At 36.2% G+C, this 13,815-nt stretch overlaps 1 protein-coding gene across 2 annotated transcripts in view; it reads left to right on the plus strand.

Moving 5' to 3' along the window:
* The window catches only part of DOCK8 (dedicator of cytokinesis 8), a 197,068-nt gene that overhangs the window by 57,347 nt on the left and 125,906 nt on the right, over positions 1–13,815 (plus strand). For both annotated transcript variants that reach the window (XM_004677620.2, XM_004677621.2), the window contains one exon: positions 9,793–9,916. In XM_004677620.2, the coding sequence (XP_004677677.1) occupies positions 9,793–9,916 (124 nt within the window). The remainder of the gene's footprint in view (positions 1–9,792; positions 9,917–13,815) is intronic.

Raw genomic sequence — 13,815 nt, forward strand, 5'->3', positions numbered from 1 at the left:
AGCATGCAACTTTAAAACTCATTGTCTGTTTCTGGCAAGTTTTGACTAGTGTTTTTACTAATGTAGCATCTTTTTCACCCTCACTATTTGTGGTACCATGAATCCTATGGCCATGGGAGCTACAATTCCTAGCACATGCTCCATCCAGGGATCATTCTGCCCCAAGGGACAATTTTAATATATTTTTGAGGGTGGTAAGAATACAATACACTATTATCAAATAGCCTTTATATTCCAACCCTACATTTATTTACCGCCAGTTGTTTTCTATGCATTGTGTCTGTATGGTTGCAGATGATGGTAGAAAGAGAAAGACAAGGAAGGTGGCTTTGTCTCATGTGAGTGATTTTACAGAAAGGCACTACAGTGAAGACACACAGTTCTGTTTCTGGCTAGTATAGACACTGACTGTTCAGGAACTTCCAGGAAAGAAAGTACAAAGTGACTTCCGCTGAGTTGCCCTTTGGAAAGACAAAATATGATACATCCTTCTCTTTTTAGTTTCATCTGATCCACAGAAATTCTTTCCATATTCAGACATTAAGTTATCTGTTACTCTTGGTGAGTTTCTGTTTTTGTGTGTCTTTATGGGCTGGATAGTCAGAGAAGGATGCACTCAGGGTTGTTGGCTAATTGTTGCTAGCTAGTGACTTCAAGTGAGATGAGATCTTTTGAAGATCTTCAGAAAAATCACTTATATTAGCATGTCAAAGGAATGAACCATGAACTCTTTTTCATATATCTTCATTATGTTAAGGCAATGTGGAGGGTGGAGTGGGGAGGAAAACTACTTTCCCCTGGAGGACAGTACTTAATAAATAAAGCCACTTCACCTTCTCTGGACATGTCTTTGTCATCCATAAACAAGCAGTCTAATCCTGATTTAGTTAGCTCTTTTATTCCTCAATTACTCCTTGCTGATAGTACATTTCTCTCTAATATCTAGTGATAGTCTTTTATGTCCATGCTATCTATGATAATGACTCTGAATCCCACTTAGGGGGCAGGGAGGTAGAGTAATGACCACTTGTGTTCCCTCCCACTCTTATAATTCTATAGGGCGTTTGCCACTCAACTTCTATAATTGAGACTTTTGAAGCAAATAGTGCTCTCCATGAAGGGTAGGGAAAGTTTTAAGTTTTCTTAACTTTTTAAGGAAGGATTAAACAATACAAACAAACAGAATACATATCCTCCCTTTGAAGGAAACACATTTTTCTAGTTGAAATGTTTGTGTTAGGCGAGAAAATGCCTTGAATCCCAGTCTGTCAGCTTGATAATACAGTTTGTTTTCCTTGCTTTAAAAATAATAGTATTTTTCTCTCCATGATTTTTGAAACTAACCACTGGCATTGTGAGTAGAATAGTGCCATGATTGCTTGTTTGACTCAGCTTATTTCCATATTATTTAGTAGTTTTGTATGAATTGATAATTGCTGACATCATTTTGGTAATATCAAATTTTTAGGCCTGATTTTTTTTTTCATTTTCTCTAAATAAACTGCCAAGATTATGATTAACTCAATAATATGTTTGATGTTCTGGTAAAGGATCAAAGCCTTAAATAATTAAACTTGTTTACATACTGTTTATTCTTGGTGTATTATCCGCAGTGAAACATTTTGTGAGTATTATGAGCAGTATCATAAACGACTCTAGACTTTATCTTTCACCCTGGGTGATTAAGGTAATTCTGAAGAAAGGTCGTGTTCAAGGAGAGGTGGGATATCAAGGAATGGGGTATCATCTGTTTTATTACTCTATATTTTACTCCCAGTGAACTGGTAAACAATTAAAATTCAAACACATCAGTGCATATAATTCAGTTACTCCCAAAACACCATAAAAATGTCTCCCTGATCAATAATTACTATTATGACATACATTTGTTGTTCTGGCTGTCAAGGTGCTTAGCTCTTTGCTTTCTAACACCATGGAAAGCAAGCCAGACTCATCAGGCTGTGCAGTTACAAAGAGGCATCCAGCTGTGGAGATCACTGAGCTGCTGTTCACCTGTTAACATGTGGACCCCACATATCCATACAAGCTACAACTCAATTTAAAGGCTCGGAGTTCTGCAAAGTCTTCCCTGACCTGACCAGAAGCAATTACTCCCTTTACTGAATTTTCAAAGCATATTTTTTTATTTATCTTTAAGACATTAGTCATACTAACCAATATGTTCTATTGTCAACATTTTTATTTCCCCTACTAAATGTGTGGGTTTTCTCACTAGACTATGACTTCACGGACAATAGGGCGTCCTTTAGGATTCTCATGTATTTCTCTTTACATCCTCTTTCTTGTATTATTCTCATAAGATACTTTGTAAAAATGTATTGAGTGGAAGAATGAATGAAATTTTCACAACAAGTGTTCATATTGTATTCCTGTAAAAGAAGTGTTCTTGATCTGTCAGATCCAGCATTGTTACTGTATAACACATATTTTATAATTCCACCTTTAACATTCACATTTTCAGAAGTCAAAAATGTCCCATTATATAAAGTATCAGTAAAAGAAACATAACATATAAGATAATCTGTATCTAAGTATGTAAGTCCTTGGGTACAACTATACCAGAAACATGATGAAATTGCTGTTTGCCCATGCAGGAAGAATCATTGTGAATATAATATCTACAAAAGTGGTCTGCAACAGGTTTGATAAATAAGCGACTCAAATACCACAAGCAGCATTGCTATCAATAATGCTGGGGGGAAACTCATGGTATAGTTCTAGTCACACAAAGTTTAATTTCCCCTACCTTTATATGGTAGCTGTATACCTGGAAAATTCAATGCAAAGATACTTTGCATTAATATGTCAGATGGCAGAATGTCTTGGCTCAGATATTGAAACACAGGTATTTTACCTCCATGAATACCCAAGAGGATATTTGAGAATTGTGTTAGATGCTGAACTTGGGATCAGTCTTCACTGAGTGTGATGCCAGTGCATTGAGGATGTCAAATATAGTAGTTCATCCCTGTTACCCAGATAGTCAAAAATGGAAACATGAACTATCCTTTTTGAGGTGACAGTGTCAGAAAATTGGAATCCTTGAATTCAATCTGAATCATAGTTTTATCAGTACACAGGGGAGAGAATCCACAAAATTTTTCTTGAAAGGGCAAAGGGAAAAATCAAATCAGGATAATAAGCTCAGGTGGGTTTTTTTGTTTGTGTGTTTTTTTTTTTTTGACAATTCTGATATCATCAGAAATTGCCATCATGCAGTAGGTTTCCCATATAAAACTAACATAGTATGGCAAAATAGATATATGAGATTTTATATTCGACATGTTTGTAAAGTCAAGGAAGCTAACTTATAAACCCTGGTACCACACCTAGTGGTATTGTCACTGACACAAATAACAATAACTATCATTTATTGAGCCATTGAGTGACAGTCTTAGTTGAAATTCTCTAGGAGCTGAGCATAAGACAGGGATTCTGGCACATGTAATTTTCAAAATTGTACTCTATAGGAGAAGCTTATACAGGAGCGATGAAGTAACGTAGGAATGCAGGAGCCTGTTGAGAATGAGGGCTCAGATAAATTCTTAGTCTGATCCACAGGGTGTTCTGAAGTGATCAGACTCACTGCAGTTTCAGTCTTCAGTAGGTGTTCCAGTCACAGTAATTCTCCCTGCAGATAGAGTGCAAGTTCACATGCAAGTAGTGGACTGTTGCACCCAGTACCAGTGAGGTGTTGGCTGCCACCACTGATCCAAAGTGAGAGTTGGGGCGTGGGGAGTAGAGTGAATCACACAGACAACTCTGGGCATGACAGCTCCTATTCTCAGAGCACCTGTGGAATGTATCTGTGGGCTATTAAAGGGGACCTAGGTGTGGCAGTAATAGTCCCTATTACACTGCCAGTCTCCTAGCATACATTGTTTTCCTATTATTTTAAAAACAATTTCAAATTTGTAGTAAATTTTCTAGTACAAATACCTTTCAGTTCTTCCCCAAAACTATTTGGGAGTGACTTGTTAAGCTAATTCTCCACACCCACCCTCCAATACTTTAGTAATTCTTATGAACTAGACATTCTGTATAATAATTACCACACAGCCATCACATTTAGGAAATTAATTTTGGTATATTACCAATCTAATTATTATTACCATCTAATTCTTACATCCCACTCAGCTTTACCAAATACCAAGTGTGCCCCTTATACAAAAAGGTCCAGTTCAAAGGGTTGTATTTAAGTGTCAGATGTCTTAAGTATTATTCACTCTTGAACTGTTCTTCAGTTTCTTTGACTTTCTTGATCCTGAGATTGTAAGCCAGGATATTTTAGAAAGCCCTCCATGTGGGTTTGATTATTATAAATACCCATTCCTCATCAAGCTTTTTGCTTTTTTGTTTGTATCATTCTGGAGTTATAGTTTACTATTTTATTTGATGTCTTAATTATTGTTATCATTTATTTTGATACTCAAATTGTCCTCAGTTTGACCAGAGTAAAAGTCTTTAAATAACTCATGTATCCCCAGAAACCTTTGATCACATCCTTGATATTTTCAACTGATCTTCTAGTTTATTTTCCTCAGCCGTAAAATCAGTCATTTCTCTAAGAAGCTTTGATTGTTTTTAGTGGAAAAAGGTAGTTAGAAGTCAAGAATTAGGCTTCAGGTGCGTTCATTGGTATTAAGCTATTGTTCCTTCGATGTCTTCTCAGTGAACAGTCAGTGAGTGTGTGTGTATAGTAAATGCCATGGATTCTTGTTAATACCTACAAACCTAATCAACTTTCTAGTTTTCTGACTTCACACAATTTTAAAAATTGTATGTTATTTTAATTTTCTCACATTACTGTTCATTTTTGTATAGTAATTGGTTTCTCCTCTAAGATGTAGTCCCCATATCATATGCAAACCATGACCACAGTCCTTGTGCTTTTCCCTCCCCTGTATCACCCCCATCTCCAGCCCCTTCTTTGCTATATGCCTCAGATCTATAGTCAGCTTGCTAGTTTTTGTCTTTTTCTTGAGCTTTTGTTTGGTTTCTCTATGTTTTGTATATAAGTGAAACAATACGATATTTATCTTTTTTCCTCTGACTTATTTTGCTTAGCATAATTCCTTCAAGTTCCATTCATGTTGCTGCAAATGGCATATTTGCCTTTTTTGATCACGAGTAATAGTCCATTGTATAAATATACAACTTTGATCCATTCATCTGTTTTGGACACTTAGGTAGTTTACAAATCTTCATTATTGTTAATAGTATAGCAATAAATATAGGGGTGCAGGTTTCCTTTGAACTAGTGTTTTTGTGTCCTTTGGGCAGATTCCTATGAGTGAAATTGCTAGATCAAATGTTAAATCCATTTTTAGGGTTCTGAGGAAACTCCACACAGCTTTTTATAGTGGTCAGACCAGTTGCATTCCCAACAGTTGTGTAAGGTGAAAATATTTTTCTGTTGTTTTTCAAACCAAACTGCCTAGTAAGGAAGTGAAGATGAAGGAAAAGGGATATAGGAAGAAGTTAATTCACTATATTCCAATTATCACTGCAACATGAGCCACATTTCCCTTCACTTTATATTTAAAGAAATTGTGACTCATGGATTGAGTCATTTGCTCAAGGTCTCATAGTCAGTACATAAGGAGCCAGCACATGAATCTAGGTCCTTCAGGCTCTACACACCAGATTCTGTCTTCTCCCCCAAGTCTCTCCAAGAGAATGCTCTCAAAGCGTGTTTGGTCTTGGGATTACTCCCCAATAGTGTTTGAAGAAAGATATGTGAATCTCTTGAGAAACAACAGGTTATGTTCTTTTCATGAAAATAGTCAACCACTTGGCTACTTCTTTGTCTCTTTCGTCTGCAAATAGCCTAACAAGAAAATGGCTTGAGTTGACTCAGTTGCTTGGTTGGAGCGATGAGATTGGGACTCTGGTAGCCCATGGCAACCTGCTGGCAACCTCTGTACCTACTCACTGGTGGTTTCTGCTTCTGTGGTTGGTATAACTGAAATGAGTCATTTTTACATGTATTCCAACCCTGTCCTCTCCTTAACCAACTTTACCTCTGCTGCCACAAGTTAGTTTTGCAATATTCTGAGATTTTAAAATGGGGAGATAGATACTAACTCTAGAATGAGGAAGGGAGAAAAGTTTGCTCTGGTTTCAAATGCAAAGTCATGGAATGCATTAGTCTTAATTCTTTCCACATCCCAATCCCAAGAGCTGGTACGTGTCAAGGGTTAGAATGCATATATTGTGAAATGAACTTATAACACTATTCTGCAACTCATTTTTTAAATACCAATTTGTTAGTGCCTCTGGGGTCCATAAAGAACTCCAGAAGACCTTTTAACAAAATAGAGAACAAGAAAGTATCTATTTGCAAAAAAAGAACAAAAGAATAGTACCCAAATAAATTTTCTTTTTCCCCAGATTTAAGAATCTTTTGGGAAGAAAACTAAGTTTTAATTGTTTTAGATATAGTGTATGAACTTTTTAGTATAAAGATCTTAAAACTGATGGAAATATCCTAGAATTTACCTCATGTCCATGCCTTGCTCTAGGAACAAAGGCATAGAGAGAAGTGACTTGAGTATGATGGAGGCAGGCAAGCATCTTTAATTGTATGTGTTGTTGTTCACCTGCAAGTAGACACTTATGGAAACAGGTGCATTTTATGAGACAATAAAAGTTAAAGCACAATCTTCTTGATCATCAAGGCTGCCATACATAAGCTATCCTGCTTCCTGATTTACTTCTGTGGTCTCTAGTGGGTTTCCTTGTAAAGACACATGTGACATTGAACCTTTGACATCATTACCCATTGGGCATACAAGTAGTGTAATTTTAATATTTGCCACTACTTTGAGTTGGGTATACATTCCCCATGATATTAGATCACATGTAGTTCTTTCTTTGACCACTTAGGGAGAGTTCCAAAAAATGACTTTATGCACCAGGAAGCCTCCCCTACCCATCTAGCACACATGCCCACATTGCTGCCTAAATGCATAATGATGAAAGTTACTTTTAAGAAGCTGTTTTATGAAATTTCGAGTGAGATTCTCTCACAAAGACTTCTGTTAAAAGAGAAATAAATGCTGTAATACAAAATAAATTTTGTTCATGTGAGCGTCTATTTTACTACCACTGTTTGTATACCTAGAGCAACTGTAAACAAAATTGTTTGAAGGTGTATTCCAGAACACGTCCATGAATGTTTATGAACATTAGCTTATATTGTATATTTTGTTTTATTTTCTTGATGTTTAGGAATTCCAAACCTAAAATTACTCTGGATATTTCTCTAAATTCTTTCTATATGTTTAGTCTCATTTCCTTATTTAGAGTGCTCTGTTCATTTACTTAAATTTTCAGCTCCCTAATTTGTCCTGACATTTATCCAGTTCTCAATACAGATTTGGGTTGAGGCAATTCAGGTGGCTCAGGGACAATGAAGATGGTCATCTACAGTAATCCCTTGAACTGATCACCATGTCCTCCTTGTATCTTTTCTAAGTATTTGCTTGTCTTCTTTTACTTAAAACAAATTGTTCATCTTGAGAGGATAATAAAACTAGGAGGATATTTTAATTCTACCTAAAGATAACACTGGAACATGCAAGTTTTTTCTTTTTTAAAGTTTTTCTTTTTAAAAATTTATTTTTATTTAAGTATTTTGTTTTCTTACATTGTTAATTTTTGGACAGTTTTGATTTCTCCCCTCAGTTGTATTCCTTATAGTTCTGTCTCAACCATGTCACCTGTGACCATCACCATAGTCCCTTGTGTTTTTCCCTCTCCTGATTTGGCACCTCTCTTCTCCTTCCCCTGCTGTATGTCTCAGATCTGTGGTCACCTTGCAAGTTTTGTCTTTTTCCTGAATCTTTGTTTGGTTTCTCTGTATTCCATATGCAAGTAAAACCACCATGTATTTATCCTTTTCCTTTTGACTTATTTCTGCTAGGATAACCCTTTTCAGCTCCATCCATATTACTGCAAATGGCATGAGTTTATCTTTTTAACTGCCAAGTAATATTCCATCAGCCATATGTTCCACATTTTGATCCATCCATTTGAAACATTTAGGTTGCTTATCAAAGGACACAAAAACAGTAATTCAAAAGGAAACCTACACTCCTATGTATGTTGCAACACTCTTTTTTCCTCTCTTTAATCTGATCACTAAATTTATTGAGCACTGGTAGTATGTGTTCCACTGTGCTCAACCCAAAACAGTTTCACTCCCTTAAAAGGTTATAAACTGTGTTTGGAACATTGCTAATAGCTTCCCTACATTTCTTGCTTTATCTTTCTATCATTTAATCTACCTAATAAATTCTAACCTCACCTTACCAATTTGCTCAACAGTTTTATTAATAGTGTGGTGTTTGTGAGGTTGCCTTTGCAGTGTGTCTTCCAGTTAGGCTTTGATTCATAAGAATGGTGAATATATTTTTTTCTGTAGTTATTACTTGACAGCTTATATCTGTGATTGCTCTTTTTGTGATTATTTAATTTCTTTCTCCAACAACAACACTAGACATTACATTCTGCACCCTTTTCATAACTGCACATTTTTTAAAATAATAGTTTATTTTTACATAATTTTGTGCATTTTTTCATCTCAGTTGTAACCCCTGTGGGCTTCCCATCACCAAATCACCCATGTGCCATTACCATTGTCCAGTGCACTTCCCTCCCCCCACTGTTTTTGATCCTGTTCTCCACTCCACCCCCATAAAATGTGTCTGGTATATAGCTGTTCATTATTATCATTATTTTCTAGCCTGGTCCATTATACTCCTGCTATGAGTGAAACCATCTGGTATTTTTCCTTTTCTTTCTGGCTTATTTTACTAAGCATGATCTTTTCCAGCTCCATCCATGTTGCTGCAAAGACATGCGTGTTTTTTTGCTTGCTGAGTAATATTCCATTGTGTATATGTACCACATCTTTTTAATCCAGTCATCTACTTTTGGGTATCTGGGCTGTTTCCATGTCTTTCCAATTGTGAATAAAGCAGCAATAAACATGGGGGTGCAGGTATCTTTTTGGATCAGTGTTTTTGTGTCTTTTGGATAGATACCTAGGAGTGGGATTGCTGGGTCATATGGAAGCTCCATGATTAACTGTTTGAGGAACCTCCAAACAGTCTTCCATAGTGATTGTATTCATTTGCATTCTCACCAGCGGTGCAGAAGAGTTCCTTTTCTCCACATCCTCACTAACATTTGTTGTTGCTAGTTGTTTTAAGATGAGCTGCACATTTTTAAAAACTCAATTTTGATGTGACATATCCAGTGGAGATTGAGAGTTAGCAAAAATTTTCAGTTTAAATTATTTCAATTTTTCCTTTCATAGTTCTCCTTTTTTGATAATTATTAAGAACATTGATGTGGAGATTAAATGTTTTCCTCTATTTTTATCTTCAAATGATCTTTATTTGCAGCTTCTGCACATTGCTAGATTTACTTCAGCCTCATAAACACGGGTCATATTTTAGCGTCAGCTTGAAGCCAAATGCCCCACAGCTGGAATGACCGCACCTCTGAAGTGGCATTTTCCCAGGCCATTCCTGCCTTTAATAATGAGCCAGCCAGGAGGCAAGCTTGTATCTTAACAGAGCAGAGCCTTGTATTAATCCTGGTGCATAATTAGATGTGGGGAATTACAATTGGTTCTCTCTTTACAAGATCTTTCAGTACTGTGTCTATGCTTAAGCCATTACTTTATTTTTAATCTAATGGGTTTGCCTCTCTCTCTCTCTCTGTCTCACTCAACAAAATGTACAATAACAACAATAAAAGAAACCAAGGAAGTTCGGAGGTTTGCAGCTTTAAAAAGACTGGATCCCGAAGAGATTTTCACAAGACGCTTCAGAAACAGACCTTTGAGTCAGAAACCTTGGAGTGCAGTGAACCCAGCGCTCAGGTATTTCCTATCAACAAACATGGTTACCAGGTTACAGGGCTGTTCCGCCCAGGGCATGCTGTCAGTATTTTTTAACTAGAAAAAAGGCTAGATTCAGAATAGTAGTGTAGGGGAAAATGTACTCTCTAAGTCAGTGATATATTTCTCAAATTAATTTCTAGTTGCAGAAATCAGGGTTCAAATGAAACCCCCAGACACTCAATAATTAAAATAGATAAAAGTAGAGGGAACCTAATTGCAGAGGAGGAGAGGCCCCTTTGGGCCCATCCCTATAACAATTCCTGGGGCGACTCAGTGGTGCCTCTAAGGCAGACTGCAGAGTGATTAAAAGCTCTGTGGTGAGTAGACTGTCTGAGTTCTCTTTGTGATGCAACCCCATCCTAACCCAGGCATGATAGTTAAACTCGCTAGGCTTCAGAATCCTCCCCTGGTAAATAGGGATAATTCTAACTAGCACATGATGTTGTTTGAGCATTAAGTGAGTTAATACATGTTAAGCATTTAAGACAATGTCAGCTCACACTTAGTACCCAGTAAATGTTAGCTGCTGTTGTTATTGTTGTTATTATAATTTTTTATTAGAAACTCACTTTTTGTTATTATAATTTTTACTAGATAGTAGTTACAGTTTAAAAGTCAGTGTTCTATATGCCTGAGTTCATGACAGTATTATCCACAGTAGCCAAATACCTATGAACAGCTAAATGAATAAGCAAACTATTGCATGAACATGCAATGAAATATTATTCAGTCTTAAAAAAGAAGAAAATTATGACATGCTACAACTTTAATGGACCTTGAGGATGTTATGCTAAGTGAAATAAACCAGTTGCACAAGGATCCCCTTTATGTTAGGTACTAACAGTATTAAGTTTTATAGAGACAGATAGTAGAAAGGTGATTGTTGGGGATTGGGTGAGAGGAATGGGGCATTTGTGTTCAACAGATGTAATTTCAGTTTTTCAAGATGAAAAAATTTTTGGAGGATGGTTGCCTGACAATGTGAATATAGTTAACACTATTGGACTGTGCACTAAAAAATTGCTTAAGATGGTAAATTTGATATTATATTTATTTTACTGCATTCTTTACTGTTACTTTCTACTTTTGGTCATTTATGTGTCCACATACCTTTATGGTCACATTTGTACTTCGCCGTACATGTATGCATATTCATATGTGTGTGTGAACCTGCTTCACTCACCCTCCACCAAACCTCTCGTGCCAGTGCCATACCCCTTTCCTTCTTGTTTCCTCTTCCCTCCCAAATGTTCCCTCTAGTACATTTCCACAAAGAGTAATTGTTTGTGCTGTGTCAGTGTATATTTTTTGTTATTTATATTCCACAGGTAAGTGGACCATCCAACATCTATCTTCCACTTTCTGACTTATTTCACTTAGCATAATCAGGTTTTTTATTACCCTTTCAACTTCTACATTTGTGATTGCACTGTTCAAGTTGTGATTGGACTGTTCAAAACTTATGATTGGTCTGTTTCATCTTGGAAGGTATGCATCTGAAAATTTGTCCATTTCTTCAAGGTTGTCCAGTTTGCACTGAGATATATTTAGTAGCTTCTGATGATCCATGTATTTCTGTAGCATCTGTTATAATTTCAGTTTTCATTTCTGATTCCATTTATTTGAGTTTTTTCTCTTTATTTTCTTGGTGTGCCTACCTAAGGGCTTGTCTTTTATTTATTTATTCAAAGACCAACTCGTGGTTTCGCAGTCTTTCAGACTTTTTGTTTTGTACTTTATTTATTTCTGCCCTACTTTTGTTATTTTCTGTCCTCCTCCTGAATTTCAGATTAATTTGCTCTAGTTCCTTCAGCTTTAGAGTTAGATTGTTTAATATTTTTCTTTTTCTTTTTTTAAATGTGTGCCTGTATTACCTTGAAGTGCTTTTAGTGCATCCCATAGGATCTAGTAACTTGTCTTTCCATTTTTGTTAGTCTCCAGATACTTTTTAAAATTTCTCCCTTGATTGTTTCATTGACTAGGAGTTTGTCAGAAACATTTTTCTTAGTCCACACATGTTTTAGTTTATTCTTTTTGTAGTTAACTTCCAGATTTATATCATTATGATCTGAGAAGATGCTTGATATAGTTTCTGGTCTTATATATTTTCTCACACATACTTTGTGTCCTACATAAGATCTATTCTTGAGACTATTCCATGTGTATTTGAGAAGAATATGTAATCATTTCTTTTGGGATTAAGGGTTTGTAAATGTCTAATAAGTCCATCTTGTCCAACACTTCATTTTAGGCCTTTATTTCTTGTTAATTTTCTCTCTAGATGACCTATTCCTTCATGTCGCCATGTGACAATAATTGTGTTTTTGTCAGTACGTTATTTTGGGTCTGTTAATAGTTGCTTTTTATAAATAGGTGCCCCTATTTAGGTGCAAAAATATTAATGGAAGTTAGGTCTTTCTAACAAATTAGTCCCTTGCTCTTTATGTACTGTCCATCATTGTCTTTGATTACACTTTGGTCAAAAGTGTAGTTTTTTAGATATGAGAATAGCAGTTCCTACTTTTCCTTTCTGAGTATTGACCTGCAGCACCTTGTTCCAACCTTCCAATTTACATTTGTCGTTTTCAGTTTTAAATGGCTTGTGATAAAAATGGGATAAATGGCCCCCTCTCCTTTCCTGCAAGTTATCAACATTAGTGTAAATCTCTGTTAGGAAACTTCTGTTAGGAAATATTCCTTTGAGTAAATGCTAATTTTTTTATAGCTGTGTTTAGGGTTGGAGGTGATCAGAACTTCTCTGTTCAGCCATATTTTCAGTAGAGTCCATTGTACTAAAATTAAAAAAAAAATCAATTTAAAAGCCAGTTCTTAAATTCAATCTGTTAATTTTCTAGATGAAAAAAGAAAACATAGAGGGAAAAAAATTAAGTTGCACAAGGCATCTTCTAAACCAGTATAGTCTTTGGTTTTTGGGTGCTCTTATAACACAATCATCTTATCACCACCTGAATAAGACTAGAGGATTTTAAAATTAAGTTCATTTTCAAGCAACATGGTCTTTACAACCAAGCTAATTCCTCCAGGCCAGTCCTCTGAGCACTACAGATGGTTCAGTCAATTCCAGGACACTGTTGGCTTACTGAGACATGGAATATCTGTGACTGCACAATGGGAGATTGAAGGGATTTTCATTGGTCATTTTGACTAAATTAAGTTTTCACTATATATAATCACCAATTAAACTGTTCCTTCTATCTAACAGACAAAGGTCACACTCAGTAATTCAATGAAGAAATTTAACATAGGGAATTAGTTTTTAAAACTTTGGAGAACTAGAAGAAAATTGATTCAGACAGAAATTCTAAATGTAGGAAATAGCAACGCCATCCTGAGACGGGGCCTAGGCCAGTGGTTCTGACACTCTACCTCCATTAGAATCCCCTGGAGCCACATTTAATGACCATGGGTCCAATAGAGCTTGAAGTAATCAGGACAGATTGGGGATGCAGAGATGAGCCTTGAATTTCTGAGAAGGAAGATAGACCTTTAGGGTCCGTAAATATGGACTCACACCTCCTAAGAGGAGGAATTCCTCAGTTGGTGCTGGTACCTGCAAGGAGGTAAAATGAGGATGGTTCTGAAAGGCCAAAAGAAACTGAAGGCTAAAACCAATTGCCACACCACGTTAATTGAAACTGCTAGCAAAAAAGGATCCAGTCTTTTCTCCCTCCACTAGCCATTCGGTCTCCTTGTAGCATAGCCTGTTGACAGAACCTAAGTGGAATAATGGTAAAGCAGAAAGGTGCCACTAGTATTCACCATGAAGATATATTCAGCCCATCAGTCACCCTGCAACATCTTACTTTTTACTCTCATTCTTGTGCCACTTCTTATGATTGGAAGGATGAGGCCATATA

Source organism: Condylura cristata, unplaced genomic scaffold (assembly GCF_000260355.1).
Source record: "Condylura cristata isolate star-nosed mole 26May11 unplaced genomic scaffold, ConCri1.0 scaffold00006, whole genome shotgun sequence".
Lineage (NCBI taxonomy): Eukaryota > Metazoa > Chordata > Mammalia > Eulipotyphla > Talpidae > Condylura > Condylura cristata.